This window comes from Nipponia nippon, unplaced genomic scaffold (assembly GCF_047370975.1).
Source record: "Nipponia nippon isolate SJK-2023a ecotype South Korea unplaced genomic scaffold, ASM4737097v1 scaffold_36, whole genome shotgun sequence".
NCBI classification, from domain to species: domain Eukaryota; kingdom Metazoa; phylum Chordata; class Aves; order Pelecaniformes; family Threskiornithidae; genus Nipponia; species Nipponia nippon.
The window spans coordinates 2,914,318-2,931,044 of record NW_028262354.1 but is presented as its reverse complement, the minus strand read 5'-3'; the positions used below and the strand labels follow the sequence as shown (position 1 = coordinate 2,931,044).

The 16,727-nt window shown below is 69.2% G+C and overlaps 2 protein-coding genes across 5 annotated transcripts; both read right to left on the bottom strand.

The window, feature by feature from the left end:
• Positions 1-340: 340 nt before the first annotated feature.
• Positions 341-4,496, bottom strand: IL6R (interleukin 6 receptor). Its single transcript, XM_087772078.1, has 10 exons — positions 4,346-4,496; positions 2,661-2,918; positions 2,452-2,575; positions 2,118-2,302; positions 1,880-2,040; positions 1,647-1,791; positions 1,524-1,567; positions 1,313-1,391; positions 1,113-1,221; positions 341-1,039 (listed from the first exon to the last, which is right to left on the bottom strand). Exons 1-10 carry the CDS (start codon positions 4,437-4,439, stop codon positions 850-852), a joined length of 1,389 nt encoding a protein of 462 aa, XP_087628204.1. The 5' UTR covers positions 4,440-4,496; the 3' UTR covers positions 341-849.
• Positions 4,497-5,386: 890 nt separating this feature from the next.
• ATP8B2 (ATPase phospholipid transporting 8B2) lies at positions 5,387-16,399 on the bottom strand. 4 transcript variants are annotated; one of them, XM_087772044.1, is made up of 28 exons: positions 16,237-16,397; positions 14,313-14,371; positions 13,447-13,560; positions 13,175-13,273; positions 12,915-12,976; positions 12,713-12,785; positions 12,280-12,350; positions 12,031-12,110; positions 11,657-11,815; positions 11,494-11,582; positions 11,223-11,419; positions 10,837-10,872; positions 10,286-10,494; positions 10,018-10,061; positions 9,777-9,942; positions 9,511-9,699; positions 9,194-9,309; positions 8,876-9,040; positions 8,681-8,792; positions 8,444-8,549; positions 8,171-8,315; positions 7,901-8,084; positions 7,487-7,710; positions 7,095-7,178; positions 6,663-6,908; positions 6,387-6,525; positions 6,168-6,298; positions 5,387-6,061 (listed from the first exon to the last, which is right to left on the bottom strand). In XM_087772044.1, the coding sequence occupies exons 1-28, from the start codon at positions 16,265-16,267 to the stop codon at positions 5,774-5,776; spliced, it is 3,618 nt and encodes a 1,205-aa protein (XP_087628170.1). In that variant the 5' UTR covers positions 16,268-16,397; the 3' UTR covers positions 5,387-5,773. The 4 variants fall into 4 exon arrangements, with proteins under 4 accessions (XP_087628170.1, XP_087628171.1, XP_087628169.1 ...); XM_087772045.1 differs by lacking the exon at positions 10,837-10,872 and having other exon boundaries at positions 14,320-14,371; positions 16,237-16,399; XM_087772043.1 differs by lacking the exon at positions 10,837-10,872 and having other exon boundaries at positions 16,237-16,396.
• Between the last annotated feature and the right edge of the window lie 328 nt (positions 16,400-16,727).

The following is a 16,727-nucleotide window of genomic DNA, read 5'->3' as shown; positions in this document are numbered from 1 at the left end:
GAACGCGGCGTCCCCAGGGTGCCCGGGCGCCCGCTCCCCTCGCCCTGTGGTTTCCTGCCTGGGTGCAGCTGCAGCTCCCCGGGGCGTTGCACAACCCAGCGTGGGGTGGGCTGCTGCTGCTGGGAGCACTGGGGGGGCACGGCCTGGGGGACGCTCGGTGGCGTGGGGCGCAGGGGGTGGCTTGGGGGCACAGCGAGGCATGGGGTGCATGGGCTGGGGGCGCAGGGCCTCGCCTGGGGGCTGCACAGCCCAGCCTCACCCCACCACCCTGGCGTCACTGCCCGGCGAGGGAGCCCGCAGCCACTTCTCCGTTCCTCCCCCCCCAAAGCACCCACTCCACTAAAAATCCCAGGCATTTATTTGAGACACGTTTTGCCCCGCTTCCCCAACACGTGCTTTCAAAACAAGCCCTGGGGGGGCCGGGGCAGAGGGATGGGGCTGATCCAGCCAGGCCCCCCCCTCCCCGACACCCGTGGCACGGCGGGGGCTAGGCCCTTCCCCGCGGGACCCCCAAACGCGGCCCCGCGGGCAGAGCCCGGCCGCGCTCCCACGCTCCGGCGTGGCCGTGCTTCCAGCACCTTCACCCCGGCCACTCCAGCTTGGCCGAGGCCCCGGAGCTGCCGCCCCCCTGGGACCCATCTTGGGGCCCCCCCGGCTGGTTCCCCATGGGGGGCGGCGCTGATCCCCCTCCTCAGAGGCTGCTGCCAGCCACGGGGTCTGGGGGCAGCTTTTGGCACCCCCAGACGGGGGGGGGGGCTGTTCCCGGGGCCACATCCCAGCCCCGGGACCCCCCTGGGCCAGGGACCCCTGCCTGACCCGCAGGCAGCGGCCAGCGCGTCCAGCCCCTGGCTACTGCCCTGAGAAGAAATAGTCCAAGTTGGTGACGTGGAGAGCCCCGGGGGCTGAGGGGCTGGGGGGTGAGAGCAGGGGGGTCTCACTGAGCGGGGAGCTGGGGGGGCCCAGGGGCACCAGCACGTGCTGCCCCTCACCCTCCGGCTTGGCCCCCCGCTGCCCGCCCGTCCGCCACGTCCGCCGGTACCTGCAGGAAGGGAGAGCGGTCCCAGGTCAGGGGGGGCAGGCGGAGCCCCCCCCGGTGCCCCCCGGGCACTCACCTCACCACGATGGCAACGAAGAGGGCGATGCCCAGGAGCAGGCTCCCCCCGGCCACCAAGGCGGCATAGGGGGATGCCACAGAACGGGCGCTGGCTTCCACGATGGCCCCTGCGGCAGAGAGGGGGGACGGGCTCGGTGTGGGGACGAGGGACCCGGGGGTCCCGGCCCCCCCGCAGCCAACCCAGGGAGCCTTCCTCACCACCAGCAGCATCATCGGCATCTTCCCCGAAGAGCTCGGGGGGCAGCGTGACCCCGTAGGTGCCATCCTCCATGGGGAACTGCAAGAGAAGGCGGGGGGACGCGATGGGACGGGGCAGCCCTCCCGCCCCGGTGTCCCCTTGTCCCACACGGGGACAGGAGACCCAACCGGGAGCGTGTCGCGTCTCCCCGGGGCTGAGGCCGTGCCCTACCTGCGAGCTGAAGGGTCCCATTTCAGAGGTGAGGTCCCTAGGGTCTGCAAGGTGACGGGGGTCGTGAGGCTGGGGGACCCCGGGCTGAGCCCCCAGCCTCGGGGCCACATGTCCCCCTCCTACCTGTCCAGGGGGTGCCCACCGCCTCCCGGCTCCACTCGCTCCACGTGCCGTGGCCAAACTCCTCCTGCGCCCGCACCTGCACCACGTGCCGCGTCCCCCGCCAGGCGTCACGGATGTCCAGCCATGTCGTCGTCACCTGGTCCACCTGGAGGGGACATGGACAGCGCGGGGTTGGGGACAGCCTCACTGGGACGGGGGGCCAGCCCCACGTGGGGGAGGGGGTCTCATCTCACCTCCGTGAAGGCCTGGGTGGGCTCGGGGCGGTAGCGGACCTGGAAGCGGAGCCAGTAGAAGCGGGGGTCCCAGGACGAGGGGTAGGACCAGTTGACCCGCAGCCGCTGCGGCGCCTTCTCCAGCGCCTCCACCGTCACGTTGAGGGGGGGGTCGGGCTTCACTGCCAAGAAAGGGGGGGCTCAGGGCCCGGCACCGCGCCGCTGCCCTGGCCACCAGCAAGGGAGGAGCGGCACTCACGGACGCTGCTGAGGGTGATGATCCTGTCTTCGCCGGCCGAGCCGCCGGCGCCATTGTTGACGCACGTGGACACCACGAGGGGTTTGGTGTCGTCGACGCCGGGTGGCACCTTCACCCGGCAAACAAATTTCTGCGCCTTGGAGAAGTAGCGGCACCGCTGCTCCGTGGCGTTCTCGGCCGCGAACCTGCGGGGACGCGGTTCGGCTGGGGCTGTGGCACACACCGGGCATGGGGCAGCCCATCGGGGAAAAGGTCCGCAGGGAGGGACGGTAAAGTCCCCCGCGTCCCACACCGTGGGGTCCCAGCCCCAGGGAGGTGCCGGGATGGCGCTCACCTCCGCTTCACCCAGAGCATCGCCCGTGTCCCCGGGGACGGCTTCGCCCGCAGCGGCCACTCGCACAGGACGTCTTTATCATGGCTCCGCCGGTAGCAGGAGACCCGGGGAGTTTCGGGGGGCTCTGCAAGGCAGGGAGGTGCTGGGGGACGGGGGACCCCGGACCGGGCGATGCTGCGAGGGAAGCCCCTGCCCCGGCGCGGACCCACCTTCCACCAGCAGCCGCAGGGAACGCAGCGGGCGGCTCCCCACGTAGCAGCTGTAGCGCCCCGAGTCCTCGTAGCGCAGCTGCCGCAGGAGCAGCGCGTTGCCCTCCGCCAGCCGCCGGCTGCGGCCCCCCGCCGCCGCCGCCGCCGCCCCCCGCTCCTCCACCTGCCAGGACACAGTGACGTTGGCCGGCTCCTCGTCCCGGCAGGTCAACGTGACGTTCGCTCCCGGGCGTCCCAGCACCGTGTCCTGCGAGAGCCCTGGGGGGGGGACGAGAGGGGGTCAGGCAATGGGGACGAGACCCCGCGGGCGTCCCCGGAGGAGGGGGGCACCCCACCATCCGCTCCCCGCGCCTGCTCGGTGACAATATTTGCAGGAGGCGCGGAGCCAGCGATTCGGCCCCCCGGGCACGCGGACCCCCGCCGGCACCGCCACAGGGACGGCCACCGCCGCACCCAGGGTGCGAGTGGGGGGTCCGGCGGGGGGACCCGGCCGTGCAGCGTGGGGAGCCGGGAGCGGGGCTCCGGCCGGGGGTGCCGGGGGTGCCGGGGCCGGAGGGGTTAAGCGGCCGGGCTGGCCGGGGGCAGCGGGCCAGGCCTGGGCTGGGGCCAGGGAGGCCGCCCGGGGCCGCGCTCCCGGCTCCCGCTGCAAAGGTCAACAGCCAGCACCGACCTGCTGGTTCCCGTCGGCTCCTGCTGCCGGGAACGCACCCAGCACCCAGCACCCACCCAGCACCCAGTACACAGCACCCAGCACCCACCCAGCACCCAGTACACAGCACCCACCCAGCACCCAGCACCCACCCAGTACATAGCACCCAGCACGCACTCAGGACCCAGTGTGCAGCACCCAGCCAGCACCCACTCAGGACCCAGTACGCAGCACCCAGGACCCAGCACCCACCCAGCACCCAGTACACAGCACCCAGGACCCACTCAGGACCCAGTACGCAGCACCCAGCACACAGTACACAGCACCCACTCAGGACCCAGCACCCACCCAGCACCCAGTACACAGCACCCAGCACCCACTCAGGACCCAGCACTCAGGACCCAGTACACAGCACCCAGCACCCACTCAGGACCCAGCACCCACCCAGCACCCAGTACACAGCACCCAGCACACAGCACCCAGCACACAGCACCCAGCACCCACTCAGCACCCAGCACTCAGGACCCAGTACACAGCACCCAGCACCCACTCAGGACCCAGCACCCACCCAGCACCCAGTACACAGCACCCAATACACAGCACCCAGGACCCAGCACCCACCCAGTACACAGCACTCGGGACCCAGCACCCACTCAGGACCCAGCACCCACCCAGCACCCAGTACACAGCACCCAGCACTCAGGACCCAGTACACAGCACCCATTCAGCACCCAGCACTCAGGGGCCAGTACACAGCACCCAGCACCCACTCAGGACCCAGTACACAGCACCCAGCACCCACTCAGGACCCAGCACCCACCCAGCACCCAGCACCCACCCAGCCCCGTGCCCCGGGCCCGCCTGAGCCCCGCCGGGGCGGGCAGGGACCCGAGCCCCCCCCCCCCCCCCCATTGCCCGGCCCCGCTACCGGCAGCGTCGCCTCCACCCCCCCCCTCCCGGGGCCCCCCCGGCGGACGGGGCGGGCGGGGGGGGGGGCTCCCGCCGCTCCACCCTCCCCGGTACCGGTCGCACTCACCCGCGGGGCCGCAGGGCCGCCGGGCAGCGGCGGCGGGGAGGAGGGGGAGGAGGAGGAGGAGGAGGGCGAGCAGCGGCCCCGGCGGCCGCGCCATGCGCCCGGCCCCGGGCAGGGAAACATCGGCGGGGCCGCCGGTGCCCGCGGTTGTGAAACCGGGACGGGGCGGGAGGGGGGGGGGGGCGGCTCCGCGGCGGCAGCACGTGCGCCCGGGCTGGGCGGGGCCAGGCGGCACCGGGGGGGGGCGGGGGGCTCCCTTTGCCCCCCCCGGTCCCCCCCCCCCCCCCCCGACACGGCAGAAATGGTCACTGCTCAGAACAGTCTTTTTGTTGTTGTTGTTTTTTATCAAAAAAAGCTGGTTTGGGGGTTTTGTTTTTTTCCTCTGTGGAGCCCTAAAACGATGCAATTCCGCACTCTAGAAACGCGATAATAAATTAGGCGCCCCCCCCCCCCAATCCTCGCCCCCCCCAACACAAAATAACCCCCCAAACCCCCCCAAAAAATCGACTCCGGCCCACGCCGCAGCCCGTCCTGAACGCTTTCCTCTTTGGTATCAAGGAGAGAGCGGCCCCAGACCCCCGGGGACCCCCCGGTGAGGAGGGGACGATGCCCACCCGTCCCCCCGCCATGGGAGAGGGTCCGCTCCCCAAGAACTGGCGAGGAGGAGGAGGAGGAGGAGGGAGGAAGCTCAGGCCAAGGGTTGTGCAAGCCCCCGGCGCGCGGGTGAATCACGGCGGCCTGCCACCACCCCTGCTTCCCGCAGAAAGCGGGAAGGAAGCGGGGAACGCTTCCCCTTTCCCGCCCGGCGCCCCCGTCCCGGTGCCCCCCGAGGCGGGGGCCGGTGACACCCCTCACCCCCGGCCCCCCGCGCTCTCCCTGCAACCGGCCAACGCTGCGAGAAACAAGGCGCTCTGTGAACTCGGAGGGGGTTTTCCTTCCTTTTTTTTTTTTGTTGTTGTGGTGGTTTTGGTTTTTTTTCCTTTTTTTTTTTTTTTCCTTTTTTTTCTTTTTTTTTTTTTTATAGAAAAAGAAGACACGTGGGGGAGGGGCGGGGAGGGGGCAGGGCGCTGTCACGGCCCCCCCCGGACCCCCGCGCCTGCGGCTCTGGCGTGATACATTCGCGTGTGATGGGGTATTTGCGCTCTGTGGAGGTGAATACTGACAGAGGAGCGGCCCCGGAGCGGGGGGGGCTGCTGGGGACAGTGTCCGTCCGTCCGTCCGTCCCCAGGACGGGGAAAAATATTGTTTTTTGGTTACACTGCAACAGTCCAGACTCCTCCAAACCTCAGCACCTGGGCCCACTGCTCCCCCCACGGGATCTCCCCGAGGAGGGGCTTGGTCCCCCGCCGGGTGACGGCGAGAGAAGGGGGCGAGGGGGGGCCCCGGCTGCGCGGGAGGGGACGCGACCCCCCCCCCCCTTCCTCCCCAGCCTCACACCTTGAGCGTCCTGTCAGCCGCGCCGCTGGGGCTGCCGGCGGTGCTGCCGTCGCTCCCCTTCTTCTTGCGCAGGGTCTCGATCCAGCCGGCGCTGGGGCGGGCGGCGAAGCTGGAGAGCGCCAGGGAGCTGAGCCGCATGTTCTTGCCCGACATGATGAGCTCCCCGAAACCCTCCTGGTGGGAGAAGGCGTAGCCGGAGCGGCGCGAGCCCACGCGCCCCACACGCCGCATGCACCGGTGCTGGGTCTTCTGCTTCTTCCGTACCAGCTGAGTGTAGCGGACCTGGGGACGCCGCCGGGGGACGGGGGACAGGGTCAGGGTGCTGCAGAACTGCCTACCCCCAGGGGAGGGGACCCCGTCTCCGCTCCCCGCAGCCACGCGCTCTCACCGTGTCCGAGAGTTCGGGTTTTAGGTCCAGCTTGAGGAAGCGAAAGGCCACGACGGGCATGATGCAGACCACGGTGGTGAGGGCGATGGTCAGCCAGACCGTGGGCTGGGCCAGCGTGTTCTGCGCGTTACCTGGATGGGGGGGGGGAAAGGGCAAATCCAGGCAGGGCTCAGCACCCTGTTGGGGTGGGGGGCATTGCTCAGCCCCCCTGGGACTCACCCACAAAGCGGAACTGGTTGGGGAACATCTGGAAGAGGCCATCGCTGTGCATGGCGAAGAGGATGGCGAAGTAGGCGGCCAAGCTGCCCCAGATGAAGAAGTGGTTGATGGCCGTCCAGAAGCCCGTGTCCAGCCCGATCTGGCGGAGAGGGGAAGGAGGAAGCAGAGCTCAGGGGACAACCGCGGCGCTCCGAGCACGGCTGCAGAGCAGGATGGGACCCAAACCTTCACCCGCCCTTTGTGCTACAGCCTGGGGCCGAGCAGCCGCGTCCCTACCTGCACGCTGACGACAATCACAAGGGAGGTGGCGACGGTGACAGCAAAGGACTGGTAGTCAGCCAGCTGGGCGCCATCGTCACGGGTGGCGTCAGCGAAGACGCCGTAGGGGATGAAGAACATGAGGACGGAGGTGTAGATGCCCTGGGCGATGCAGATGAAGAACTCCCGCTTGTTGAAGAGCAGGTTCAGCTGCCCAGGCTCATAGAGCTTGGGGTACTCCATGCTCCGCTGCTCCGGCACGTCCTGGGGGCACGGGGCACTCTGGGCACCTCCCTCCAGCCCCAGGGAGGCACAGCCTCTTCCCCGGGGACAAGGACAGCCTCCACCGCTGCCCGCGGAGGGACAAGGACAGCGCTTCCTCCCGCGGGGTGGGCCACGCAGGGGAGCCGGGCCAGCTCCTCGCGCACCCAGGGACTCCCCTCATCGTACCTGGTCGAAGACGCCCATGGCGAGCACGGGCAGCGAGGTGTAGACGATGTTGTAGAGCGTGATGAAGTACTGGTCGTACACAGTCTGGGTGGAACGGAGTGCTCAGAGGGACGCAAGACTTGCCCGCCCCGTGCCCCAGCCAGCCCCCGCACCCGCAGGGACCCAAGAGCCACCGCCAGCCCCCCGTGGGTGCCCACCCTGAGCGGCACAGGGTGCTGCTGCCCCGGACCCAAAGGCTCCTCGCACCCACCACACGCTGCCGTGCTCCAGCAGGCTGTGTGCCTGGTGGTGCAGGATGAGGCCCCACAGGGAGCCCAGGCCACGCTTCTGAGCGGAGGGGATCCCGCAGGCAAACCCTCCCCAACTCCGAGCGCCAGGAGCCAGCAACGCACCTGCGCCGAGAAGCCGCAGAAGAAGCCAAACCAGAAGTGGACCATAGTGAAGGCGAAGTTCTTGTAGAAGAAGTAGCAGAGGAACTTGCACATGCGTAGGTAGGACCAGCGCCCGTGCACCAGGAGCAGGCGCTGCAGGAACTTGAACTGTGAGAAGGAGTAGTCGGAGGCCAGCACCGCCTGGATGCCCTCCTGCCCGCTGATGCCCACCCCGATGTGGGCGGCTGCGGAGGGAAGAGACACGTGGAGCGAGGAGTGCTCTGCCAGGAGCACAGGGGACCGGGGGTGGCACCCCCCCAGCGGGACTGTGTTCCTGCGGGGCACAGAGGGGCGAGGACAGAGGCTGCCACGGGCCCCGGAACGGTGCAAGGGGGGACCTGTCCCTCCTGCGGCTCCCCAGACCCCAGGACTTACTCTTGATCATGCTGACATCGTTGGCCCCATCCCCGATGGCCAGGGTCACAGCTTTCTTGTACTTCTTCACCAGCTCCACCACCTGGGCTTTCTGCAAGGGCGTGACGCGGCAGCAGATGACGGCCTTGCAGGCACACGCCGTCTCCAGGAACTCCACCTCCATGTCAGCCTCCAGCGCGTGGGCCTGCGAGGAGAGCGGGGGGACAGTGGGGGGCACGGCCCACAGCCGGGCACGGTGCCCCAGCCAGCCCGGCGCTCCCAGGTCCCTACCAGGCTGTGCCCGTTGATGACCAGAGCGTATTCGCCCGCGATGGCTTCTAGCACAGAGGTGAGCTTGGAGGAGGAGAGTTTCTCCTGGTAGGAGAAGCCGTTGCCCATGGAGCGCGATGCATCCATCATCTTCTCCCGGGCTTTCCTGAGAAAGAAAGGGGTTGGGAGCCCTGATTCAGGGCACTTCTGTATCCCCCAGCTCCCCCACAGGCAGCCGTGCCCCACGCCGGCCCCACGTGCGTCGTCTGCCCAGCCCTACCCCCCGACCCTCACCTGAGCTCCTCTCGCACCTCCAGCACGGTGTGGCCCGTGACCACAAACACCTCCGTCATGTCGTCCGTCAGCATCTTGCAGGAGTAGCCGATGTTCACAGCCGTTTCTGGGGACAGAAAACCAGGGGCCAAGGCAGGGTCAGCTCAGGGGGGAGCGTCTGCCCCGCCGCCCCCCAGGAAGGTGGGATCCAGCCCTCGTCTCCAGCCAGCCCAGACCCCCACCCCAGCAATGCCTCACCCTGTTTGTCCCCCGTCAGCACCCAGATCTTGATGTTGGCCAGCGTCAGGATGGCGATGGTTTCGGGGACCCCCTGCTGCAGTTTGTCCTCAATGGCCGTGGCTCCCAGCAGCTGGGGGGACCCAAACCGGCAGGAGGTCAGCAGGGGCTGCCCCCCAGCCACCTCCCGCCCCCCAGGGCCCCCAGCCCACGTACCATCATATCGTACTCCACCTCGTCGTAGAGGTGAGCCAGGCGATCCTCACGGGCCTCGGGGGCACTGCCGGCTCGGTGCAGCCGCTCGGACCAATCCTCGTAGTAGCTCTCCTCCAGGTCTTTGTAGGCCAGCACCAGTGTCCGCAGCCCCTCACCAGCATATTCCTGCAAGCGGCCGGAGCTGGGTGCACAGGCAGACCCCGACGGTGTCCCCAAGACCCTGATCGCCCCCCAGGACAGGGCACAAGCCAGGCTCCGCGCTTCTGGGCAGCCCCTCTTCCCTTCCCAGCCCTGCCCGCAGGACCCGGCCCCACTCACGTTGAGGTGGTCGGTGGTGACGTTGGTCAGGTCCTGGTTGATGGGGTGCAGGCGCTCCAGCAGGATGGTGTCAGCACCTTTGCAGTACAGCCGGATCTTGCCCTCGGGGCTGCGGACTGCGGGGAGCAGGGGACAAGCTGCAAGGCTCAGGGGTGCAGGAGCAGGTCCCACTCCAACCCCCAGCCACGACCCCACGATGCCTCTCCACAGTCACGTCACCATCCGTGTGGGGCTGGTCCCCAGCACACCGCACCGAGCCCCCGCGCCCCAGCCCCACCGCGGCCCCCACAGCCCCTGTGCTGTGCCCAGGACCTCACCGATGACGGACATGCGCTTGCGGATGTTGTTGAAGTCCAGGATGGCCAGCAGCTGATAGGTGATGGCTCGACCCAGCTCGTGCACCGTGATGGTCTTGGGCGTGCGGGACCGGAACACAAAGCCGAAATTTCTGGCAGCCGTGACCAGCGCTCCCTCGTCCGGGGACTGAGCCTTGTAATACAGCTCCCCTGGGGACGGCACGGGGGGTCAGAGCCAGCGCTGCGCCCCAAGGTGCGCAGGGACAGGTCCTGCCCTCTGCACCCACCTTCGCTCTTCTCCTCGGACATGACGGTGTGGCAGAGCGAGAGCAGGCGGAAGAACTCGTGCACGTGGGGGTCTCCCAGCTTGACAGCTTCCAGCAGGCTGGGGTCCCAGAACTGGAACCGTGGATCCGCCAGCGGGTTGAAGGAGAAGTCGACTGGCTCTGGCTTCTGGCAAGGGCAGAGATGGGGTTACCCCCCTGCAGCAAGTGGCACAGCCAGGCACTGGCCCTGCGGCACCCTTACCTCTCCCAGCTCCGCCTTGTGACCCAGCACATCTTGCACGTCGCCTGTGAACCGGGGCACGGATTTAACCAGGACAGGGACCCAACGCTGCTGTCCCACCAGCACCCACGCCCGGGGGGGCCACGGGGCAGTGGCAGCCCCCCAACGCTACGGGTGAGCCCCCTCGTCCCCCGGCTGCCCCGAGTGCCCCAAAGCGTCTGCAGGAGGGGAGCTGCTGCACCCACACCCCGCAGGCAGACCCAGCCCGGCCCCGGTGCCCTGCGCTCACCATAGCTGTGCCCGTTCACGGAACACTTGCTGAAGACCATGATGTTCTGGGTGAGGGTGCCGGTCTTGTCGGAGAAGATGTACTCCACTTGCCCCAGCTCCTCATTGAGGGTGGTGGTCCGGGCCTCGGCTGGCGTCCGGCGCTTGGCACAGTACATCTTCTTGTCCCAGTTGATGAAGTAGCTGTGTCCGAGACGGATCACCTCCACGCTGCAGGGCGGGGACAGCCGGGTGTCACCGGGGCAGGGCAGCACGCTCTGCTGAGCCAGCGACGGGCACACACACGCCCACCCTAGACCCCCAGGCACCTGGGGCACCCTGGCACCCAGGGCCCCCACGCTGCTTGCCGGCTCCCGCGCCCTTCCCCGGGGGTGGCCCGCACCCGCTCCTACTGACAGCCACCGCCAAGCCAGGGCTGGGGACGCGGGGCCTGGCACCGAGGGGGCAGCCCGTGGGGCTCCCCGGGCATCTCGCACACCTACGCGCCCCGAACCCCCTCCCCGGCCCCCAGGGCAGACAGCAATGAGCTAGTGGGAGGGGTGGGGGCGACACGTTCTTACCTCGGGGCTAAGGGTGACAGAACCCATGCTGGGGAACGAAAAGAGAGAGAAATTAAAAGAGAGAGAGAAGGGGACAGTGCAGGAGCCTGGGAGCTGCAGGAGGGCAGAGCAAAATAACCAGCATGCAGCCAGGGCAGGGAGACGAGCAGCCAGACAGACACAGCCGGGGGGGCCCCGAGGGACCTGTGGGGTCTCAGGTCTTGGGGTATCCCCGAGGGCAGACGTGGCCCATCACCAGGAGAGCAGCTCGCGCCCACCCCACGCACACAGCTCTGCCCGTGGATCTCCATCCCCATCTCCCCTCCCCAGAGAGCACCCCTAATTCCTGGTGCCTGCCCTTCGCGCACCCCCAGCCCAGCCCCTCGGCCCCTGCCCTACCTCACGTAGAGCGAGATGGGCACCACAGTGTTGAGGATGATGATGTAGGACCAGAAGGAGAGGAAGCCGGAGAAGAAGGCACTGTGCACCCCCTCGTCCCAGGGCAGGTAGATCTGGAAGCAGACGCCCACCTCGTGCTCCCAGATGGCGTTGCCGATGGCCAGGATCACCCCCATGCACACCAGGAACCCGAAGATCTGGGGACAGGACGGGACATCAGAGCCCCAAGCGTGCCAGAGCCGGGGCTCCCTGCGATCTGCCTTCCACATACCCAGAGAACCAGCGTGTTCATCAGCCGATCGATGCTCGTCCGCTTGAACTTGGTCCGGCCGCTGTTCTGCATGAGTTTCGTGTCGGGCCCTGGGGAGAGGGAAGGGCGTCAGCGGGGTCTCTCCCTTCTGCGCAGCGCAGCGGCGGCAGCTGTCCCAGCCCACCTGCAAAGATGACGAGGCCGAAGCACCACTCGGTGTTGCGCAGGACACAGCCCCGCAGCAGCATGTTCTGGTTGCTCAGGGGGTACTTGTTCTCCTTCCAGTACAGCATCCCGCCAAACTTGTCCAGCTTGTTGTTGGGGGGCTCACAGATCACCTCGCCTGGGCGCAGGGGATGGCTCGGCTGTAACGTGCCTTCTCCACATGGCCAGCTCCATCCCAGTGCTCCCAGCACCGTCCCCAGCTCCCCAGAGATCCGCTTCAAGCCACAACACCGTGTGGATGGTCCTGGTCTCTCCAGGGTGGACCCACGCCAGGTGATGGAGGAGGAAACCCAGGGACTGCCCCATTGCGGAGGACCGGTCGCAGGCACTCACCATCAAACCGGGCCAGCTTGCTGGTGTCACCCAGCTCCGAGGTGACGGGGATGGCCTGCCGCACCTTCATGTTGGTCTCTCTGCGGGCAAGGAGGCACCACGGGCGGGGTTAGCGACAGCCTGGCAGGGAGGGCCTTCGCAGATGCTCCGTGGCTTCAGGTCCCCAGCAGCTCCTGCCCTGCCCGCAGCCCCTTCTCACTCCTACCTCTCGCCTTCCCTTGCCACCCGAGGCGAGCGGGGGTTACCTACCCGTCCAGCTCCGCCGTCTCGATGTAGCACAACCCATGGGGTTCACTGCTGGAGAGGAGGAGGAGGTCAGCCTGCCGGGAGAGACACACGAAGGCTTGCGCTGACATTGGGGCTCCCCTCTGCCTTCCCCAGGGAAGCTTCTCGGATGCCAGGGGCCAGCGGGGTCTCTGGAGCCGCGCGTCCTTAGCCGGGCGCTGCTGGCACCCCGGCCTGGACACCATCGCCTGAAGCGCTCGCATCAGCCAAATCCCCAGAGCTCAAACACGGCTCAAACACTACAACCCAAATACAACTTCCAAGCTGGAAAGTTCCCGATGTCTCCACCCCAGGAGGCGATGGAGGAGCACAAAAGCAGAGCGGGCGCAGCACCAGGCCGTGCTGCTGTCTGCGCACTGCCCAGCCGGGGCCATGCTTATCTCGGGGCCACGCTCACCGCCACAAACTGGTTGTTCTCCAACTTGATGATGTCTCCGACACGGACGTTCATCCACTGCTCCTGCCGGAGGCTGCAGAGGGACAGCGGAGTGGAGTTAGGCCCAAGCCAGCAGCATGGCTTCTCCCCTACCCCACTGCGCTCTGCCCCTGCCTGCGGCCCTGTGCCGCGTTCCGCAGGGCCCCGTGCCCCAGACACTCACACTCCGCCGATCAGCACCTGAGACTGCCGGTTGTTCACCTGGTTGTCACTTTTATGGCGGAACTGGGCGCGGAGGGGAAGAGACAGCAGCGTCAGCCCCTCTGGGGACGGGGTCCTGCATCCCTCCCCCTGCAAATGCCGTGGCCCCGGGCACCGCGCGCCCGCACCAGGGTCGCAGCCCCCTGCCCAGCCCCAAGTCCCCGTGCCCAGCCGGCAGCGGGCAGCCAGCCCGGGTAGAGGGGCGCGTGGGGGACCACTCACATAATCGTCGGTGGCATCTTTGACAGCTGTGATGGTTAACACAAGAACCAAAGGCACGATGGTGGTGAACCAGGAGAGCGAAGAGATCTGCGGGATCAGCTGGGGACGGGGAGCGGGAGTCACAGGGGACTGGGCCAGCCCCAGGCCCACGCTAGCCCTGCTCGAGGGTGCCAAACCCGCCGCTTCCCAGGGGCAGGCCGTGCCCTGGGCCCTCCCGGGGACGGACAGCGTCGGGGGGCCCTGTCTGCCTCCCCGGGGCCCCCAGCACTCACCTGCAGGATGAGGAGGAAGAGGAAATAGGTGTTGGCCACTTCTTGGAACTGCTCGAAGAGGTTGACAGGCAGGAAGGTGATGATGTTGTACTTGGAGGTCTTGATGCAGTTGCTCTGCGGACAGACGGGACAAGAAGGGGGTTCATGAGTTGCCGAGACACCCCGAGACCCCCAGCATCGCTCTGGGGGCAGGGCTGCAGCTCACCGCGCCCCTGATTTGGGAGCTCTGGGCAGCAGCCCGGCCCCCTGGCTCCTGCCCCTGCTTTAACTCTGTGGCAGCTTCCTCGAGAAGCCGATTCCTCCGCCTCGGCCGCCAGCCGGTACCCAGGGACCAGCCTCCTCCGGCGGCAGCATCCGCAGCATCCGGGCGGCAGCACCCGGCCCCCCCGCAAGGGTCACCCCAACCCAGACCCTCTGCTCCCCGCTCCGCAGCGAGGCGGAGGCCGAGCCTGGCCTGGAGCAGCCAGAAATAACCTCCAGCGTGGAGGGGGAGGCCAAGGTGAGCGGTGCCCCTCCCCCAGCGGCTCCGGAAGCTCGTTAATTAGCCGGACACAGAACCGCATCGGGGGACGGGCAGGGGTACAGGCAGAGCTGGGGGGTTTCGGGCCCCGGCAGAGGATGGGGGGCTGCGTCCCCTGCCACGGGAGCGCGCTGTGTCCCCCTCCAGCCCTGCCACCCCAGCCCCAGAACTCTGTTGGCGTTACCGGCTCGTCAGCACAATTTTCTCAGGGACAAACATCTATTTTTAGCTGCAACCCCCCCCCCCTTTGCTGACCCAGAGGGGTGACGCAGGCCCCAGCCCCCCCAAACCTGCCCAAACCGCAGGACGAGGCCCCCGAGGGACGGGGCTCGGCCACCCCACTCACCGCGTACTGGAACTTCTCGTTGTACTCCCGTGCGTTGGCTCGCACCCGCCTTTCCTCCTCTGCAACACGGCGTGCCCCGTCAGCCCCGCGCCCCAGACCTCCCCTCTGCACCCCACCGCTGGCCAGCCCTGCTCCCCTGCGCCCCGAAAGTGCCCCAGGCAAGCCCAGGAGCCCCAGACCCCCAGGGGAACAGGGAAGCCCCCCAGCTGTGTCGCGTGGCCCTGTGTTACCCCCCATGCGAGGACCCACACCCCTGCACCCTCAGCCCTCTTCCTGCAACCCCCAGACCCCCAGTCCTGCACCCCCAGACCCCCAGTCCTGCTTATCTGCACCCCCAGTCCCCCAGCCCTCTTCTTCTGCACCCCCAGACCCTCCAGCCCTGCTTATCTGCACCCCCAGAACTGTACCCCCAGGCCCCCAGCCCTGGATATCTGCACCCCCAGACCCCCAGCCCAGAACCCCCAGATCCTGCACTCCCAGCCCTGCTTAGCTGCACCCCTGGACCTGCAGGCCCCCAACCCGGCACCCCCAGACCCCTTCTTCTGCACACACAGACCCTCCAGCCCTGCTTATCTGCACCCCCAGACCCCCAGCCTTGCTTACCTGCACCCCCAGACCCTCAGCTTGGAATCCCCAGATCTTGCACCCCCAGTCTTGCTTACCTGCACCCCTAGCCCTGCTCAGCTGCACCCTCAGACCCCCAGCCCTGCACCCCCAGACCCACAGCCCTGGATATCTGCACCCCCAGTCCCCCAACCCAGCACCCCCCGACCTCCAGACCCCTCCAGCCCACTACCCCCAGATCCTGCACCCCCAGTCTTGCTTATCTGCACCCCCAGCCCTGCTCAGCTGCACCCCCAGACCCCCAGCCCTGCACCCCCAGACCCGCAGCCCTGGATATCTGCACCCCCAGCCCCCAGCCCTCTTCTTCTGCACCCCCAGGCCCCCAGCCCAGCACCCCCCGACCCCCAGCCCTGCACCCCCAGCCCAGCACCCCCAGCCCTGGATATCTGCACCCCCAGTCCCCCAGCCCAGCACCACCGACCCCCAGCCCAGCACCCCCCGACCCCCAGCCCTGCACCCCCAGCCCTGCACCCCCAGCCCTGGATATCTGCACCTCCAGAGCCCCAGCCCAGCACCCCCCGACCCCCAGCCCTGCACCCCCAGCCCAGGATATCTGCCCGCCCAGCCCCCCAGCCCAGCACCACCGGCCCCCAGCCCAGCACCCCCCGCCCCCCAGGCCTGCCCCCCCAGCCCAGCCCCCCCAGCCCTGGATATCTGCACCCCCAGTCCCCCAGCCCAGCACCACCGACCCCCAGCCCAGCACCCCCCGACCCCCAGCCCTGCACCCCCAGCCCTGGATATCTGCACCCCCCGACCCCCAGCCCTGCACCCCCAGCCCAGCACCCCCAGCCCTGGATATCTGCACCCCCAGTCCCCCAGCCCTGCACCCCCAGCCCTGCACCCCCAGCCCTGGATATCTGCACCTCCAGAGCCCCAGCCCAGCACCCCCCGACCCCCAGCCCTGCACCCCCAGCCCAGGATATCTGCACCCCCAGTCCCCCAGCCCAGCACCACCGACCCCCAGCCCAGCACCCCCCGCCCCCCAGCCCTGCACCCCCAGCCCTGGATATCTGCACCCCCCGACCCCCAGCCCTGCACCCCCAGGCCCCCCCGGCCCGGCCCCGCCGCAGGCCCGCCCGTCCCGCACCCACCCGCCCCGCCGGGGGCGCGGACCCGCGGCCACTTCTCGGGCATCTCCCGGGGCACCGTCATGGCTGCGGGGCCGCGGCGCGCCCCGGCGGCGCCATCCCGGTGCCCCGGCCCGGGCCCTCCCGCCCCGCCCCGCCGCGTTGCCGGGGCGACGGCCGCACCGGGGCCCACCGGGGCCTACCGGGGCCTACCGGGCCCCCGCCCCGCTCACCTGGGGCCCGGCGGGCCGCGCACCGCTCCATGGCCCGCGGCCCCGCAGCCCATGGGGAGCGGGCGGCCGGGGCCGGGGCCGGGGCCGGTGGCCGGTGGCGGGGCCGCTGCGGCCCCGCTCCCGCTGCCGCGCCGCTGCCGCCGCCTCAGCGCCCCATGGCCGCGGCGGCGCCGGTCGGCGGCGGAAGTGATGGGGGGGGCGGGCGGCGGCGGGGAGCGACCGGGCGCTGCCCCCGGGGGGACGGGGCGGCTTCGGGGGGTCCCGGGGGGCAGCACCGGGGGGTTCCCGGGGCGGCCTCGGGGATCCCGGGGGCAGCATCGGGGGTCCCAGGGGTTCCTGGGGGGGTCCCAGAGTACAACCCCGGGGGTCCTGGGCAACACCAGGGGGTCCCGGGGAGCCGGGAGGGGTCCTGGGGGGCCAGAGGCAGCCCCAGGGGGTACCAGGGGGTCCCAGAGTACAACCCCAGGGGTCCTGGGCAACACCAGGGGGTC